The 17,000-nt window shown below is 38.6% G+C and overlaps 1 protein-coding gene across 4 annotated transcripts in view; it reads right to left on the reverse strand.

Annotated features, from left to right (window-relative positions):
- The window catches only part of MRPS27 (mitochondrial ribosomal protein S27), a 105,467-nt gene that overhangs the window by 38,752 nt on the left and 49,715 nt on the right, over positions 1-17,000 (reverse strand). For all 4 annotated transcript variants that reach the window (XR_004317510.1, XM_032473941.1, XM_032473929.1 and 1 more), the window contains exon 5: positions 4,063-4,177. Coding sequence is in view for 3 of the 4 variants with exons in the window: in XM_032473941.1 (XP_032329832.1) it covers positions 4,063-4,177 (115 nt within the window). In the remaining variant the exon portion in view is untranslated. The remainder of the gene's footprint in view (positions 1-4,062; positions 4,178-17,000) is intronic.

The raw sequence follows: 17,000 nt of genomic DNA on the forward strand, positions 1-17,000 counted from the left end.
ATGCACCCAATATAGGAGCACCTAAGTACATACAAGAATTACTAACAGAGATAAAGGGGGATATTGATGGGAATACAATCATAGTTGGAGATTTTAACACTGCATTAACATCACTAGACAGATCTTCCAGACAGAAAATAAACAAGGCAACAGAGAAATTAAATACTACAATAGAAAAACTAGATTTGGTGGATATTTTCAGAGCATTACACCCCCCAAAAATAGGATATACATTCTTTTCAAGTGCACATGGAACATTTTCCAGGATCGATCATGTACTTGGGCACAAAAGAAACCTCAACAATTTTAAGAAGATAGAAATTATCTCAAGCATCTTTACTGACCACAATGCCATGAAACTGGAAATCAACAACAGAGAAACAAAGGAGAAAAAAAGGAAAGCATGGAGATTAAACAATATGTTATTGAAAAAACAATGGATCAATGAGGAAATCAAAGCTGAAATTAAAAAATACCTTGAGACAAATGAGAATGAAAGCACAACCACTCAAAACCTATGGGACACAGCAAAGGCAGTGCTAAGAGGGAAGTTTATAGCGATACAGGCCTTCCTCAAAAAAGAAGAACAATCTCAAATAAACAATTTAACCCACCACCTGAATGAATTAGAAAAAGAAGAACAAAAAGCCCCAAAAAGCAGCAGAAGGAAGGAAATAATAAAGATCAGAGGGGAATTAAATACAATAGAGATTAACAAGACCACAGAAAAAATCAACCAAAGCAAAAGCTGGTTTTTTGAAAAAGTAAATGAAATCGACAAACCTCTGACCAAACTCACAAAGAAGAAAAAAGAGAGAGCACAAGTTAGCAAAATAAGAAAGGAAAATGGAGAAATTACAACAAACAAAATAGAAATACAGAATATCATACGAGAATATTATGAAAAACTATATGGAACCAAACTGGATAACCTAGAGGAGATGGACAAGTTTCTGGAAACATACTGTCCACCAAAACTGAATCAAGAAGAATCTGAACACTTGAACAATCCGATCACTAGAAAGGAAATAGAAATAGCAATTAAAAACCTCCCTACAAATAAAAGTCCAGGACCGGACGGCTTCACCGGGGAATTCTACCAAACATACAAAGAAGAACTCATACCAGTCCTTCTCAAACTCTTCCAGACGATTGAAAAGGAGGGAATACTCCCAAACTCATTCTATGAAGCCACCATCACCCTGATACCAAAACCAGGCAAAGACACTACAAAAAAAGAGAATTATAGGCCAATATCACTGATGAACATAGACGCCAAAATCCTCACCAAAATTTTAGCAAATAGAATCCAACAACACATAAAAAAGATTATACATCATGACCAAGTGGGGTTCATCCCAGGGACACAAGGCTGGTTCAACATACGCAAATCAATCAGTGTAATACATCACATCAACAAGAGAAAGGACAAAAACCACATGATCATCTCAATCGATGCAGAAAAAGCATTTGATAAAATTCAACACCCATTTATGATAAAAACTCTCGCCAAAGTGGGTATAGAGGGAACATATCTCAACATAATAAAAGCTACATATGACAAACCTACAGCCAGCATAGTACTCAACGGGGAAAAACTCAAAAGCTTCCCACTAAAATCTGGGACAAGACAAGGATGCCCACTATCACCACTCCTATTCAACATAGTCCTGGAAGTCCTAGCCACAGCAGTCAGGCAAGAGAAAGAAATAAAAGGGATCCACATTGGAAAAGAAGAGGTAAAAGTGTCATTATATGCTGATGACATGTTACTATATATAGAAAACCCTAAAAGGTCCACACAAAAGCTACTAGAGCTGATTGAAGAATTCAGCAAGGTAGCAGGTTACAAAATTAACGTTCAAAAATCAGTTGCATTTCTTTACACTAACGATAAATCAACAGAAGAAGAAAGTAAAGAAACAACCCCCTTTAAAATAGCACCCAAAGTAATAAAATATCTGGGAATAAATCTAACCAAGGAGGTGAAAGAATTATACACAGAAAACTATAAACCATTGATGAAGGAAATTAAAGAAGACTTTAAAAAATGGAAAGATATTCCATGCTCTTGGATTGGAAGAATCAATATTGTTAAAATGGTCACACTGCCCAAGGCAATCTACAGATTTCATGCAATCCCTATCCAATTACCCAGGACATATTTCACAGAACTAGAAAAAATCATAATAAAATTCATATGGAACCATCAAAGACCTAGAATTGCCAAAGCATTACTGAAGAGAAAGAAAGAGGCTGGAGGAATAACTCTCCCAGACTTCAGACAATACTACAGAGCTACAGTCATCAAGACAGCATGGTATTGGTACCAAAACAGACATATAGACCAATGGAACAGAATAGAGAGCCCAGAAACGAACCCACAAACTTTTGGTCAACTCATCTTTGACAAAGGAGTCAAGAATATACATTGGAATAAAGATAGTCTCTTCAGCAAATGGTGTTGGGAAAACTGGACAGCAGCATGTAAAACAATGAAGCTAGAACACTCCCTTACACCATATACAAAAATCAACTCAAAATGGATTAAAGACTTAAACATAAGACAAGATACAATAAACCTCCTAGAGGAAAACATAGGCAAAACATTATCTGACATACATTTCAAAAATTTTCTCCTAGAAGAAATAAAAGCAAGAATAAACAAATGGGACCTAATGAAACTTACAAGCTTCTGCACAGCAAAGGAAACCAGAAATAAAACAAGAAGAAAACCTACGGAATGGGAGAAAATTTTTGCAAGTGAAACCGACAAAGGCTTGATCTCCAGAATATATAAGCAGCTCATACGACTCAATAAGAAAAAAATAAACAACCCAATCCAAAAATGGGCAGAAGACCTAAACAAGCAATTCTCCAAGGAAGACATACAAATGATCAAAAAGCACATGAAAAAATGCTCAATATCACTAATTATCAGAGAAATGCAAATCAAAACTACAATGAGGTATCACCTCACCCCAGTCAGAATGGCCGTCATTCAAAAATCCACAAATGACAAATGCTGGAGAGGCTGTGGAGAAAGGGGAACCCTCCTACACTGCTGGTGGGAATGCAGTTTGGTGCAGCCACTATGGAAAACAGTGTGGAGATTCCTCAAAAGACTAGGAATAGACTTACCATATGACCCAGGAATCCCACTCCTGGGCTTGTATCCAGAAGGAAATCTACTTCAGGATGACACCTGCACCCCAATGTTCATAGCAGCACTATTTACAATAGCCAAAACATGGAAACAGCCTAAATGTCCATCAACAGGTGACTGGATGAAGAAGATGTGGTATATTTATACAATGGAATACTACTCAGCCATAAAAATCGACAACATAATGCCATTTGCAGCAACATGGATGCTCCTGGAGAATGTCATTCTAAGTGAAGTAAGCCAGAAAGAGAAAGAAAAATACCATATGAGATTGCTCATATGTGGAATCTAAAAAACAAAAACAAAAACAAACAAACAAACAAAAACAAAGTGTAAATAAAGGACAGAAATAGACTCACAGACAGAGAATACAGACTTGTGGTTACCAGGGGGGTGGAGGGTGGGAAGGGATAGACTGGGATTTCAAAATTGTAGAATAGACTACACTGTATAGCACAGGGAAATATACACAAAATGTTATGATAACTCACAGAGAAAAAAATGTGACAATGAGTGTGTATATGTCCATGAATAACTGAAAAATTGTGCTGAACACTGGAATTTGACACAACATTGTAAAATGATTATAAATCAATAAAAAATGTTAAAAAAAAAAAAAAAAAAGAATGAAATGACCACCAGTGGAGTTTTGTGATTGAATCACATTTGGGTTTTACCTGTCCATTTTTAAGTCATTATGCTTGGAAAAGCAGCAGCTACAGGAATTTTTGTTTATGTACTGATTCATTTATATCCAGCTCCATTCTAAAAAGGATATCTAAGGGCAAAAAAATTAAGGGTATTTTTTGTACTATTCTCTGCTATAGTGTAATGATATAAACACTATGTCACCTAAACTCAGGAGAATAAGCTGCAAGTGCCAGGAAACCACTCACCTTATTTACAACAGTATATAAGGCTTTGTCTTGTGCACCGTATTTTAGACACTGCCTAATCCAGGTGTGTATAGTCCAATCTCTCAGGTACTGGCAGTTAGGGCTGTGTCGGAATCTAAATAAAGCACAAGAGAGAAAACTGGTGTTAACTCTTAAATGTCAATGCCAAAACCCATCTTCCATCAGCAGGTCCTTCTCTTATACATTTACAGATGTGCAGTCAATGTGATCATGAAAGTCATAAAGGTCAACAGTTGATTAAAAACTTGAGGATAAAACTCATTAACTATAAAGTCTGAAATGCCAAAGAGAAGACAAAATATTAACAATTGACAAAAATGTAAAAATTTCATTCCTTATTTAATACCCCCTAATTCAATATCTTGTTTTAATATGAGATTTATGAAAAATGATTTTGGGGAAATGCTCTAGTTACTACGGTATTACATGAATACACTTTTCATTAGAAAAGAGATGTGGAGCTGAAACTGAGTTCAGGAGTTTAAAACAAAAGAGAAAGCAAAAATGAAAAACAGAACAGCACAGCAATTCTAGAGGAAAATCAGCTTTGAGTTATATTGATATTTTTTGTGGCACTTAAGAGAGACTGGGACATTTTTCACTGAATTGAAAGAAAACATGAAAGAAAAAAAAAAAAAAGAACAAAATTTTAGCATTCGGGTCCTCAAGGATCCATGACCACGCTGGCTTTCTCACAGCTTCATTGAAGCCCTTCAGTCTATCTCCTCTTGCTTCCTACTGCTTCTCACATGGGTTTAAAAGACTTAAGTGGTCCCAGCTGAGGTGTACCAGCATTCCCTCCAAAGGAACGGAACTTGGAAAGGAATTCAAAGCTGCTCCTGCCTTGAGTTGGCACTCACTGATGACACCAGGGTTGGAGCAGACTCTCCTTGCATCTCGGGGTCTGTGCTGCAAGGCTGAGTGAGAGGGGAGGTGGGAAGTGAGGAGACTGTAAAGGGTTCTGCAGTCCTCTATTTGTTTATCTGTTTTGACCAGAAGAGATTTTCAAACAGCATGCCATGTCAGCTAAAGACCCCATGTTTCCTTTGACTATTCAGGAAGCAGGTTAATCTCTGGGCCCCACAGAAATCAGTTTTCTCAAAAACACAAAGGCAAGAAGACAAAAAACTTAAAGTGAAAGGATATTGTGCCACATTTGAGAGTTGGGGCTACAGGCTAATACTCGTGTTTTTCAGAGGCTGGTTATTCAATCTGCCACCTGCTGTTTCCTGCCATCTGCTATTAGGAAGGTTCCTGCTGAACAGGTTTTCTGCCGAAGTAAAAGTTGAGAAAAAGAAAGCAAGCGAGATGTAGTATTTAATTTAGGCTATTTATTAGTGATCTGGTGAGAGACTTGGCTAAAATAAAATCTGAAGATGTTTTATGGATCTAGAATCACCTAGCCCTGTCCAGACTTTCAAATACTTTAGATTTGGTGGAAAATGTCTCTTTTACTCTTTCTCCACAGAATTAACCCCTTTAAAAACAGAAAGATAAAAATATGTCAAATTATGTTCAGGATGAGAGTGATCTGGCAAGAGAAAGGCATCATATAGGTGTCCTAGATACTAGGTCTAATGAGATTCTCTGCATAGAAATGAAATAAAATATATCTTTTAGTATTTCATGCTTTCTGTCACATTTTAAAATCAATAGTTGAGCTACCTGAGCTTTTCTCCTCGTTACTCTGAAAAATCTGAGATTTAAAGCTAGTTTCATTAAAACAAAAAGTCAAGTGAAATACCAGGTAAATTGCCTAAATGATGCTTACTTGCTGGCCTGTAAGCTCCCTAGTAGTAAGCAGCAGCAGTGACTGACCTGCTCAACACTGACACAATTCGTGGCCCATGGTAGGTTTTTGGTTAAAAAAAAAACTTCAATCAATACATGTATTAAATGCCATAATGTACTGATCCGATCATGCTATTAACTGCTATGGTATATATGAAGAATGGTTTAACTTCCCTGTTTGAAGTACTTACAATCTCATTATAAAAACAAGGTATACAAACAAGTTTAACAATAATACAAGGTGGGGCATGATAAATGCTAAAGATGCAAAGGGCAAGCTGCTAGATGCTAGATGTGTTTCTGATAGTAGGCTTAGCCCATTTTTCCTTTAAAATGAACAAACAAACAAACAAAACTGAACAAAAAAGTCAATTACCTCCTTTACCCAAGATTTAAATAATTTAAATCTCATTTAAATCTAACCTTCTGCTTTAGGATGTCTCCAATGACCACTGAAGTTATTACTTTTTTTGATGGACTTCAGAGTAAGAGCACCATGATCATATCCCACCAAACACCCTTCTCTTATTCATGATCAGCAGACCATTTTAGGCTTGGAAAAGAATAAAAAGGTTGATAGGATCTACCTCCAGACCTTTGAAGCTCAAATGAAAATTTGTTTAAAGCTATTTGCTAGCCTTTTGAGGCTAACTTTAACTGATGGAAGAACAGAAAAGTCTTCTTTCCTTATCACACTTTATTTCTTAGAAGCCTTAAGGGAAAGTTACCCAAGACTTCACACAACTAATAATCATCTCTGCACAGTAGCCCTTTGAAAGGTTTGTCAACAGACACACTCCCTCTCCCATCCTGGAACAGGGTTACTTGGTGTGATCTCTGCTCTGTAAGACCTAATGACCATGATACACGACCATGGCTAGGACATTTTCAACAAAGTGACAACATTAAATAAACTTAGGAATAAGAAGCAAACACTTACACATATATAATGAAATAAGCTGCTCAAAGTACGATTCCTGTATTTCCTAGCCAGGCAACAAATAAACTCCTTTTTAAGCCCTCATCAGCTTTTTAAAAAAAAAAGAAAAAAAAAAAAGCACACAACTTATGTGAGTAACTAGAATATAAACAACTCAAAACATTGAGATAGTAGGGTCCAACTTCGGATGGTGAGTTTAAGAATTTTCTGCCAATCACTTTTTAAGCAGTTTGGATCGAAAAACTTGAGCCTTTTCAGAACCGCCAGTGGTTATATGACAGGCAGGTAAGTCTCTGGCATTGGTACTTGCCTAGAATGATTCTGTGAACTGCTGGACCAGCATTCTCCCTTTCGGCCAAGAGAAAGGCAAGGAGACAAGAACACAACACACTGACTTTCCAATCTGCCTACAGACAGACTGGCTTTTGTTCTTGCCTGCTCTGACCTCCAGCCTGGCAGATTACAGGCAGCCACTGTAGGAGTCCCCTCTGTGCCCCATGCCATCAGCTGTTTGCTCACCTCGACAGAAGCTTTATTATTGTCTAGGCCAGCAGGCTGCAAAGCTAGGCAAACCGTGTGAGTGTGGAAAAGATAAACAAGTGCAACCCCAATAACCCCAACAAGGGGAGAGACATTCCGAGTTTTCCACTTATAAAAAAGAAGCAAACTTACGACAATTCTAAGGACATGAGTATTTTCTTGGAAGGAAGAAGGGCACAAGAAGGAAAAGGAGAGAATGAAGAAGTGTGCTTTCAGACTTCCACTCTACTGGTTCCCAAAGCTGGTATCCCATGGTTGAAGAGATCTCTGTCCACAGTGCAAAGTGCAGTTTTGCAAAGTGCAGTTTCCAGGTGAAGGCAGAACTCGCCCAGGCCAAACAGCTTCCTGAGAACTGAGAAGTTTCCTTTCCTTGAAAACCAGGCTATAGTTAGGACTCTTCAGGGCATTTGCCAGCACTATCACTCCTTTAAGACTGATGTCACCAGGAAGGAAGGAAAGCGGAAGCACAGGATGTATGACGTGGGGCCAAAATCTTTGATACCTTTGAGGTATCTCAGAATGGAAGAGGAGTTACATAAAGGAAGTCAAGAGTGAAAAGAAAAGCACCAGAGACTTTCTGTGATTATATAGAAAATACTTTACTGTGTGTAGAAGTCACATGGGATTTCCTATTTGGGACCAATTTCATCATTACATTAAAAAAAAAAAGTGCGATACAGCCTTTCTCCCATGGGTTCAACTAAAGGTTACTGCTGAAGGCAACAGCGGCAATGCTCCTCAGCCTGTCAGTATCACAAATGAAAGCGCTCCTGGCTGAGCAGGGCTAATGCGCAGATGCTAGGGCCTGGAGCTCAGCGCTCATTCTTCCATATGAATGAGCAAGCTTTCCACAACATTTATCTGATTATGAGAGCCACCATCCTCAAACATACACACGCAGCTTTCCCTCCTCCCGAGTGGATTCTGTAGCCTGTGGCAACAGGCTCTCCAGATGGAAACCTCAGCCTCTGAGCTGGTAGGCATGGAGATGGGGAGGGGGCCGGGGTAAAGGGAAGACAGGAAGCAGGCCAAGAAGATACAGCCGGCTCCAAAGCCTGCTGCCGTGGGGACTGGGAATCTTATCAACGACGCAAAGTGTGTAATTACTGAAGGTCTGAGCACCTCCCTGAACTAGAACCAAAGAGAAGAGGGTGTCGTGTGGCTGTTTAAACCAGAATCTGATTTAATCACCGCCATCACTTTCTTATTCTAAAGGGATAATTATTTTCTTTTGCATCTTGCTGGAAATTCTGCTCTCATCAATTACTAGTTGCCCCCAACTACCACAAATAATACCAAATTTTTATGAGATAATTTTCTAATGCCTATTATATCTTTGTCAAGTGTTTTAAAAAGGGGGCTAATATAGGAGCCTAATAGAAGAACTGATAATAAAAGCATCAAAATTGTAGACTAAAACCACCTTCCAGCTCGAGTGCCCAGATTCTTCCTTTTATTCTTACTTTTCCTGAAGGGGAACTTCAGGTAATTTTAACTTTTAACCAACATGTCCCAAGTGTGCACTAAGTAAAGCACTACAGCAAGAATCCCGTCCAAAACATTCCCCTTGCAAAAGGCTCAACTGGTTTGGGCTTGTACATTTCCAGTGAATTTGTTATCTACCTCTGAGGCAGACAAAAATGTCTTTTTTTTTTTTTTAAACTTCTAATGCTTAAAAAAACAAGTTTACAGAAATATAATGTATAAACAGTAAAATTCAATTTTCAGTGTATAGGTTCATGAGTTTTGACAAATGCACCCAGTTGTGTAACCACCACAATCAAGATATAAGAACAGTTCTATCACCCTGAAAATTTCCATAATGCCTCCTTTGGAGTCAGCCTCTCCAGGGTTTGCTGGTCAGTTTAAGCAAATTTTATATAGATAACCTCCTCAGGACTCTTTCTAACCCCAGTAATTGATTTTATAATAGGAAAAGCAAATAAGGTAATAAAACTATCATTTATGTTAGTTTGTAATTTATATTCTGCTAATTTCCAAAAGAGAATTTGAAAAAATTAAAACCTAGTTTACAAGCAGTTTTCTCTTGAGTCCTATATACAGTCATTAGACATTTGGTATCGCTGTTTGCCATTCTAAAAAGGGCGATAAGTAAGTGGATTTCTAGTAGAGAATAACACAGGCACAGAATTTTGCAAATGGGAAGTGCTAAATAAATGCAGCATAATAACACATTTTTCAAGTGAAGATGGGTAACAGAGGCACTTGTTAGATGTCAAAGTCTACATTTGTCAGACTCAGGGCTTAAAAATGATATCGCCTAGCATTTCACCTGGAAACACATGGTATAAATATGAGAAACTACTCTAGGGGAAATACTCTATTTTCCATGTCCACTCATGGAGCAGAAGAAAAGCAATGACAAGGAGGACATCTATTCCTGAATTATTACCTTTCTCTTCTCTCTGACCTGGCTGATGTTTAGCCAGATCAACGTCTCTCAATCCAGGAGACATATTTTTCAATCACCAAGTAAACATTTACCAAGTAGCTACCCTGTGCCAGATGATCTGTACTCTGTTCCTGCTGGTCTACCCAGTTTCCTCGAATTCCAAATAATCTTAAAGATAACATCTCTCCCTTTCAGATGCAGAAAGATAAATACCTATAGACTGACTCTATGCTCTGTAGCTCTTTCACTCATGGTATATAAAGGTCAGGAGCTAGTCAGCTGAAGCCAGTTGTTCTTTATCTGAAGCCTGGAACACGATTTTTATCAGCCTCCAAAAAGTGATGCATGTGGATAACAGGGGAGGATTAGTTGTGGAAAGAAGTGGAGAAGACAGAAGTATTTACAGCGTGATTGCTGAGGTGCCCTCCTTGTGATGGTTCTAAAAGTATAAAATGTCCCTCTCTGTGGCCAACAACTGACCTGTCAGTGAAATTGCACTCAAAAGTGCCTGGTGGGGCTTCTCTATCCACTTGAAAGCTGGACACACAGGTTAGCTTTATGCTTAGAGACAGTGGAGGGCAAGGTGAGGCTAAAGGAAGAGGGAACAGCAGGAAGCTGAGAAAAACTGGGTCTTGGAACCATTCCTATTTATAAAAGCACATAAAGTTGTGGGAACTGGCCAAGTCTGGGCAGAGATAAGGGAAATATTTTTGGCTTTCAGTAGGACATCTACGAGCAATAAATGAGCCAGTTTTAAAAAGACGTTAACATTTCCTGATGTCGTCTAAAGTTTTGGCTAAGAACTTAAGACATGACTTCTGCAATATCATGAATACGATGACTAAGACAGGAAAAATTACATGTATTAATTAATCATGGGTAGGCTGTATATCTGAGTAGTTCTGAGACAGAGGAAAGTGAGAAAGAAAAAGGAGGAAAACAAAGAAATAGAAATCAGAATTTTTGGAGTATTCTAGGCTTAGTGAAGTTGTCAGCATTAAGTCGGCTACAAAAGAAATGAGCAGGCAGAGATGTTGGCCCAGGGGGCAAAGCACACCCACATAAAAGCAGGAAGAGTTAAGCCAGTGTTGAGCAGATTTCTGTGTGTTTTTGTGTGTGAGATTATGGATCTCTTTAGGGGTATTTCTGATGAAAAGAAGCTCAGCAGTAATCTGGATTTCTTTAGTTTGTTTTTTTTTTTTTAGTAAAGAAGAAAAGCATCTCAGTGTTTTAAACATTTTGATTCTCTAACACATGGAAAAATTGAATCTCCTAAGGATTCTCTGTTTATAGCAAAAGGTAAGTTTGGATTTACTTCTAGTTACACAACCCAAATTCATAGCTAGTTTCTATTTCTAACTCCAATGATATTTCCTATTAAGACGTTAAGCTCTTAAAAGGCAGGAGACAAGTTCTCTATCTTTTTGTGTCCTACAACAGTAGATGTTTGATGATTTGGCAATAATGACTAGGCCAGTTAAGACTGTGTAAATACCAATAATGTATGTTGAAATTCATGAGTATTATTTATATTTGAAACGATAATCCACATCTAGTTTTGAAGTATTATCCTGCCTATTAACAGATGAAGCCAGAAGGAAACACTACCTTTTGTGTGCAAGGCAGGAGGTGATCAGAGATGGCAGGGAATGTGGAACCATATGTGGTCATTCTGGAAAGCCACCTATTCCTCCTTACTTCTTCCCTCTGCTGTCTCCTGCCCTTCACACATAAAAGGATACACGGAGTCTGCAATACAGTAAGTTCAGGGAACAGACAAGCTGATGGGAGCATGAAACCAAAAACAGGAGGACAGAAGATAGAGTACATGGGTTCAAAGACCTCCTCTAACAAGTTGTAAATCAAAAACTTAGACTCCTCTCAAGATTAGAAGAGACTTTGAAAGCCATCTAGGCCAAATAAACTGGGGACAGGGAAAGAAGAAAAGTTTATACAGAATTAGAGAGATTGTTTTAACGCTGGTAGGGACCTTCAATATCCATTATTCACTGAGCTATTTATTGAGAAGTCACTATTTACGAAGCCCTGTACTAGGTAATGTAAAATTGTCAGGTCTAATTCCTTTACTTTACAGATGAGGAATCTTGGTGTCCAATGAGATGAAATGATTTACCCAAGAAAAGCACAGTTAACTACTGGACCGAAAGCAGGCTGTTTACTCTTACTATTTCACCAATGCCTTTCAATCCTTTTATTTGTAAGACATCTTTAAGAAGTACCTCTGCAGTCTGACAAAGGTCTCTCTCTGACCTACGAAACAAATAAATTAACATCTCTTCTAAATTTAGAAGCAGAATCCAGAGAAAAATACTTAGACTGTGAAATAGTTCTGGAATTGCCATGAACTTAGCTGTCTGACTTTGGAAAGTCACTCGATCCTTGGGGTTTCAGTTCCCGTAACTGTAAAACGAAGAGGCAGGATTATCTCTATCATGAACTCAAATGTCTACAGGGGCTAGTTAATATAAGTGCATGAAGAACTGTGTAAGACACTAGGTACAATGCCATTTATATTATTATCAAGCAAAATAGCTTCCTAGTTATACTGTTTTTGAAAACATACTGTATGGGCCAAACAAAATATACCAGAACTCAACAAGACCAGAACCCTGAAATTCCTTCTAGCTCTCATGTTTAATGACTCTAAAGAATAATAAGCCTAATTCACTCATTAAAACATCATACATTTACACGTCTCTATTAAGCCAGAAAAAAAAAATGGTAGTGATACAAATAAGTGAACAAAGGCTTAAAGATAAAAGCTACCATTCAGCCCACAGCTGATTCCACTCAATTCCAACAGTCTCATTCCACGTTGGTTAAATATCATTTTACCCAGTTTGGGCATTCTACATAGATTATTATGGGGATAGCAGACCTCACAAACTGGCATCTAAAATTTCAAGATGAAATGATACAATCACTAAATTAAACTCAAGGTCCTTAAAAATAGATTTTAATTAGAGATCAAGTTTTGTAGGAAATAAACATTTTAGCAATTGATCCCTCATTTATTAAAGGACTTTCTACTCAAATAAATGCTTCATTGTATTCAATTTGTATCGAGTCAGCCATCCAAAGTAACTTTCCTATAAAACACAAACTGTTTTGTACATTGCTACTTTCTTTTACTCCTTAAATAAATTACTGCAAAGCAGTCATAAACATACAAACAGTTCACTACTATAACAATTATTTTTGATATCAAGCCCCTGTTAAGTGGCAATTCTCGGAGGTTGAACCCTTTAAAAAAGAGGGAGTGATATGGGAATGGTCACAGGGATATTAAGGAATTACTTGCCAATTTCTGGAACCATAAAAGGACATACTCACTTTTTGCAGCTAAAAAGGAAAGAAATTTGAAAATTGAGGTTTAGATCTGTTAGTCCAACTGGTTTTCTGGGAGCTTTAATATATCCATTACCAAAACACCTTTATTTATATATGAACATAGGAGAATTAAGGTGACTTTTCTTTCTTGTGCTGCCAAATGGTAAAAGTCAGAATGACCACATTTAATAAGCAGCTACTCTATTTAGCTCAAGCTAGCATCCCTGTACTAAAACCAGATTTTTAAAAAACTGAGTATCTGAAATTGTTCAAACATCATATACTAAGAAAATTCTTAAGAATGACCAAATGCAAATGTCACACTGTAAGAAGGCTAAGGGTTAGAGATAATACCTTTAAACATGATAACAATCTTAAGAAAGAATGATTATGAATTTTTCAGGGAATACTTGGTTCTTTAGCAATAAGCCAGATACAAAGGTCTGAGTTCATCTGTCTTGCCTGGCAAACCTTCTATACAACTACAATGCTATAGCCAAACAAAACCTTAGGCTGGCCCAGAAAGGGGGAATGAACAATTTGAAAACCATCTTTTATTGCCCGAGAAAGATTTTTTAAATGTCTGAAAGTGCCAGGAGAGCTGTCTCAATGTGACTGCAGGCAGATTTCCAAAGTCCCTCTGCTTTTCTAAGGATGAGTCATAAGGAGAGGAGAGAGAGAGCATCTTGGCAAAGATACAGTCTTTGCTCTCTGGTTCCACCCTCCTTTCCCCTTTTATTAAAAAACAAACAAACAAAAAACAGCTTTGATGGATAATAGTTAAAAGGACTCCAGACAGGCTTAACTGAAGATGTTTGAACATCAGGGAGGCAAAATATCATTGCAGAAGTCTCTATTGTTAGCTATTGTGAGCCACAGATGCAGGGAAGAGTCTCCTGCATCCTAAAAAGGGTTGGGCCCATTGATCATGTGTCAGATCGTGGCTGTGCTTTGTGGGAGAGACAGAAACAAGCTATGAAAATACCTTTGCTTCTCTAGCTTCCTAAACATCATTAGCTTATATGCTGAACAATTACAGTGAGCTGGAAGGGGTGGGAGCCAGTCTTTCATGAGTGCACATTAAGTGGAATTTCACCTGCAGTAGCTGCAGGCTATCCCCATGTACATGGCTGCTACAAGGCACGCAGCCTTCCGTGAACAGGTACAATTTTTCCTTCACTAACTTTAGGCAAAAAAGCAAGGGAGCCAGTTAAAGAAAAAAAAAAAATTAAGCAGAATAACATGAAGGAAAAGTTGAACATTAAACTAGAGAGAACAGTTCCACTACTGTACCTATGTGGGATCACTTATTCCAACAGAATAGAGCATTTGGCGAGGGCGAAGCTGCTCTCTTCTGCATGTGATCATTCATCAGCCAACTGTGAATTGGGGTATTCTGCTGGGCACTAAGTGACAAAGATTAGCAAACACACTTTTTGCCTTCAATGAGTTAGATTGGGATGATCAAAAACCAAGTATTCTGTGAGCTTCTAAAACAAACAGAAGGGTAATTCACAAGCAGCATAATGCAATTCCTCATTTACACAACATCGATTATTTTATACCACCCTGGTACTAAATTTTTAAAAATCAGCTCTCAAGAGAAAAGTGAATTCAACTTTTCTCTCCTCTTCCCAATAAATAACCTGTCTTTTTATTTGTATTCTTTGGGTAAATTTAAAAAAATAAAATGCTGTAGATATAAAGTTATACCTTCCTCCTCCTACTTTCCAGAGGAGGAAAGTTGGTGTCTATCCTTCTCATGCATGATTTTATACTTTTATTACCTGTGTTGAGTACTTTAAGGTACATATGCTTTTTAACTCTGTATTCAAGGGCCTGTCTGATAGAAAACTGAGCCAAACCATAGTGATGTGGGCTTCTCCAGGGGCAGAGGGTAGGGACAGAAACAACAAAGTTTCTGCTATCTCAGACATGAGGGAGGCTCGGATGTCACTTTTACTGTGGAAATTAGTCAGCACTGCCACCAGGAAAATCCCTGACAAGGAGACTGAGGCTCTGCGTTTGGCTGGAACCCAGCCCTGTCTCACTTACTGATTAAATCAACCTAAGAATCAGTTTTGTCGTTGGTAAAATAGAGGTAATAATGCCTTTATCACTGGGTTACTATGAAAATCAAAGGAGAATTAGATTAAGTATTTTGCCGACTTTTAATCCTTTTTGGCATCAAGTAGAATAGAAATATGCACACAAATAATATAATTGTCACTGCCTACTTGATAGAGCACTTGAGGGCATTCTGTCTGGTACTGTTTACTACCTGCCTTCAGTGTCCTTCCTAAGGCCAAGGTTCGTGGCAGAGCTGCCTCTGCTAGTAGAGAAGTAGTTAAGATATGAGATTTGGCCACAGGCAGACCTCATTCCTATGTTATAACCCCAGGAAACTGACTCCAAAACCTCAGGACCCTGATTTGTAAAATGTGAGTAAAAGTTGTACCTACTTGATGTGGTAAAATCTTGGATTGAAATGAGGCTGGAAGAGATAAAACATACAACCTGCTTAGTGCAACGGCATATTCAGACAACCTGCACAAAGCAGCCAACAGCAGCCATGTGCTGAGGGCCACAGCGTTAAACGGGAGCTCTCAGGACTACTCTCTGCATGGGATGTGGCTTGCACAGTGCTGGGCACACATGTGCAGCAAATACCCGACTGCTGTTAGCCAACTAGGATGGAGCAGAGGAGGAAGGACTATCTCAGTAAGAGAGGGAAGAGTCCCTCACTCCTCATTTCTCTAGACACAGACTCAAAGGAGGAGCTGGAAGGCGAAGCAGAGGGGAGAACAGAGAGGCTTTTCACAATCCCAAAGGTTCAAGGCCAACCCGCACAGGGTGTGCCAGTCAGTGCGATGACTGGGAGCAGGGTTTCTGATCTTATTTATTATAGAAAAAGGTCCAGGCAGGGAGAAGGAGTCGGGAGGACCTAAAGGGGAGTTAATTTACCAGTTAGTGCTCTTGGGTCCTTGGATGGGTTTTTACAAGCTTGGCCAGGCAGGGTTACAGCACAATAGGGTTTATGCTTTGGGTGCTCTGTCCGTTCAGTGCCTGGCAGCCTGTGACTGAAGCCAACAACTAAGGTGTACAGACACCTGCTGAAGATAAACCAAACTACTCGAAGAGAAGCACCAAGCATGCCCACGGCTCAGATCTGTGCGAAGGGCAGAATCAGGAAGGAAAGAGTATCTATGCAGGACATGCCACCCATCTAAGCCTAAGAAGTAAGGAAAAGAGTAAGAAGGTAACGCATCTGCCCCTGAGCAAGCCACTGCCTAACCTGCAACCTTTGCCTCCGCCCCTCTCAAGCAGCCAAGAACCCTCTTCTCCATCACTTTTCCATCATCGGTAACCCCCAAAAAGCTTAAGGCTGAAAGCTACTATTCCCGTCCCCAACCCAGAGGAGCCATCAGCCCTTTCAGAAAAACCTGAACACGGCAGCTGACAGAAGCCACATGATAGTAAAGAGCCACTGAATTAATGGGAGTATCTATGAAAAACAAATACAATAGTTTTTCTCATGTTGAAAAAAAAATTGTGGATACAACTAACCACTACTGACTGTGTTTTAGAATCCTGTGTTAAGATAGGCTCAAAAAATGAAAGACAGGTGGAATTTTTGCTACAGTAACAGTAGCATCGTTCCTAGGATTTTTCCATAATACCATGCAACCTTAGGAAAGCCTAATTTATTAGCAATATTTGAACGAACCATATTTCTGGGGATGAATGCATACTTATAAAAGGGTACAACATAATAAAGCGCTTTTTTTTTTGAGTATTTAGATGTTTAAAAAAAATCAAACTGAAGGGAAGCTTCTATTTGCCAAATTAGTTTGTGCAAAATCTTTAACTATTACTGAGAAT

This window comes from Camelus ferus, chromosome 3 (assembly GCF_009834535.1).
Source record: "Camelus ferus isolate YT-003-E chromosome 3, BCGSAC_Cfer_1.0, whole genome shotgun sequence".
NCBI lineage: Eukaryota > Metazoa > Chordata > Mammalia > Artiodactyla > Camelidae > Camelus > Camelus ferus.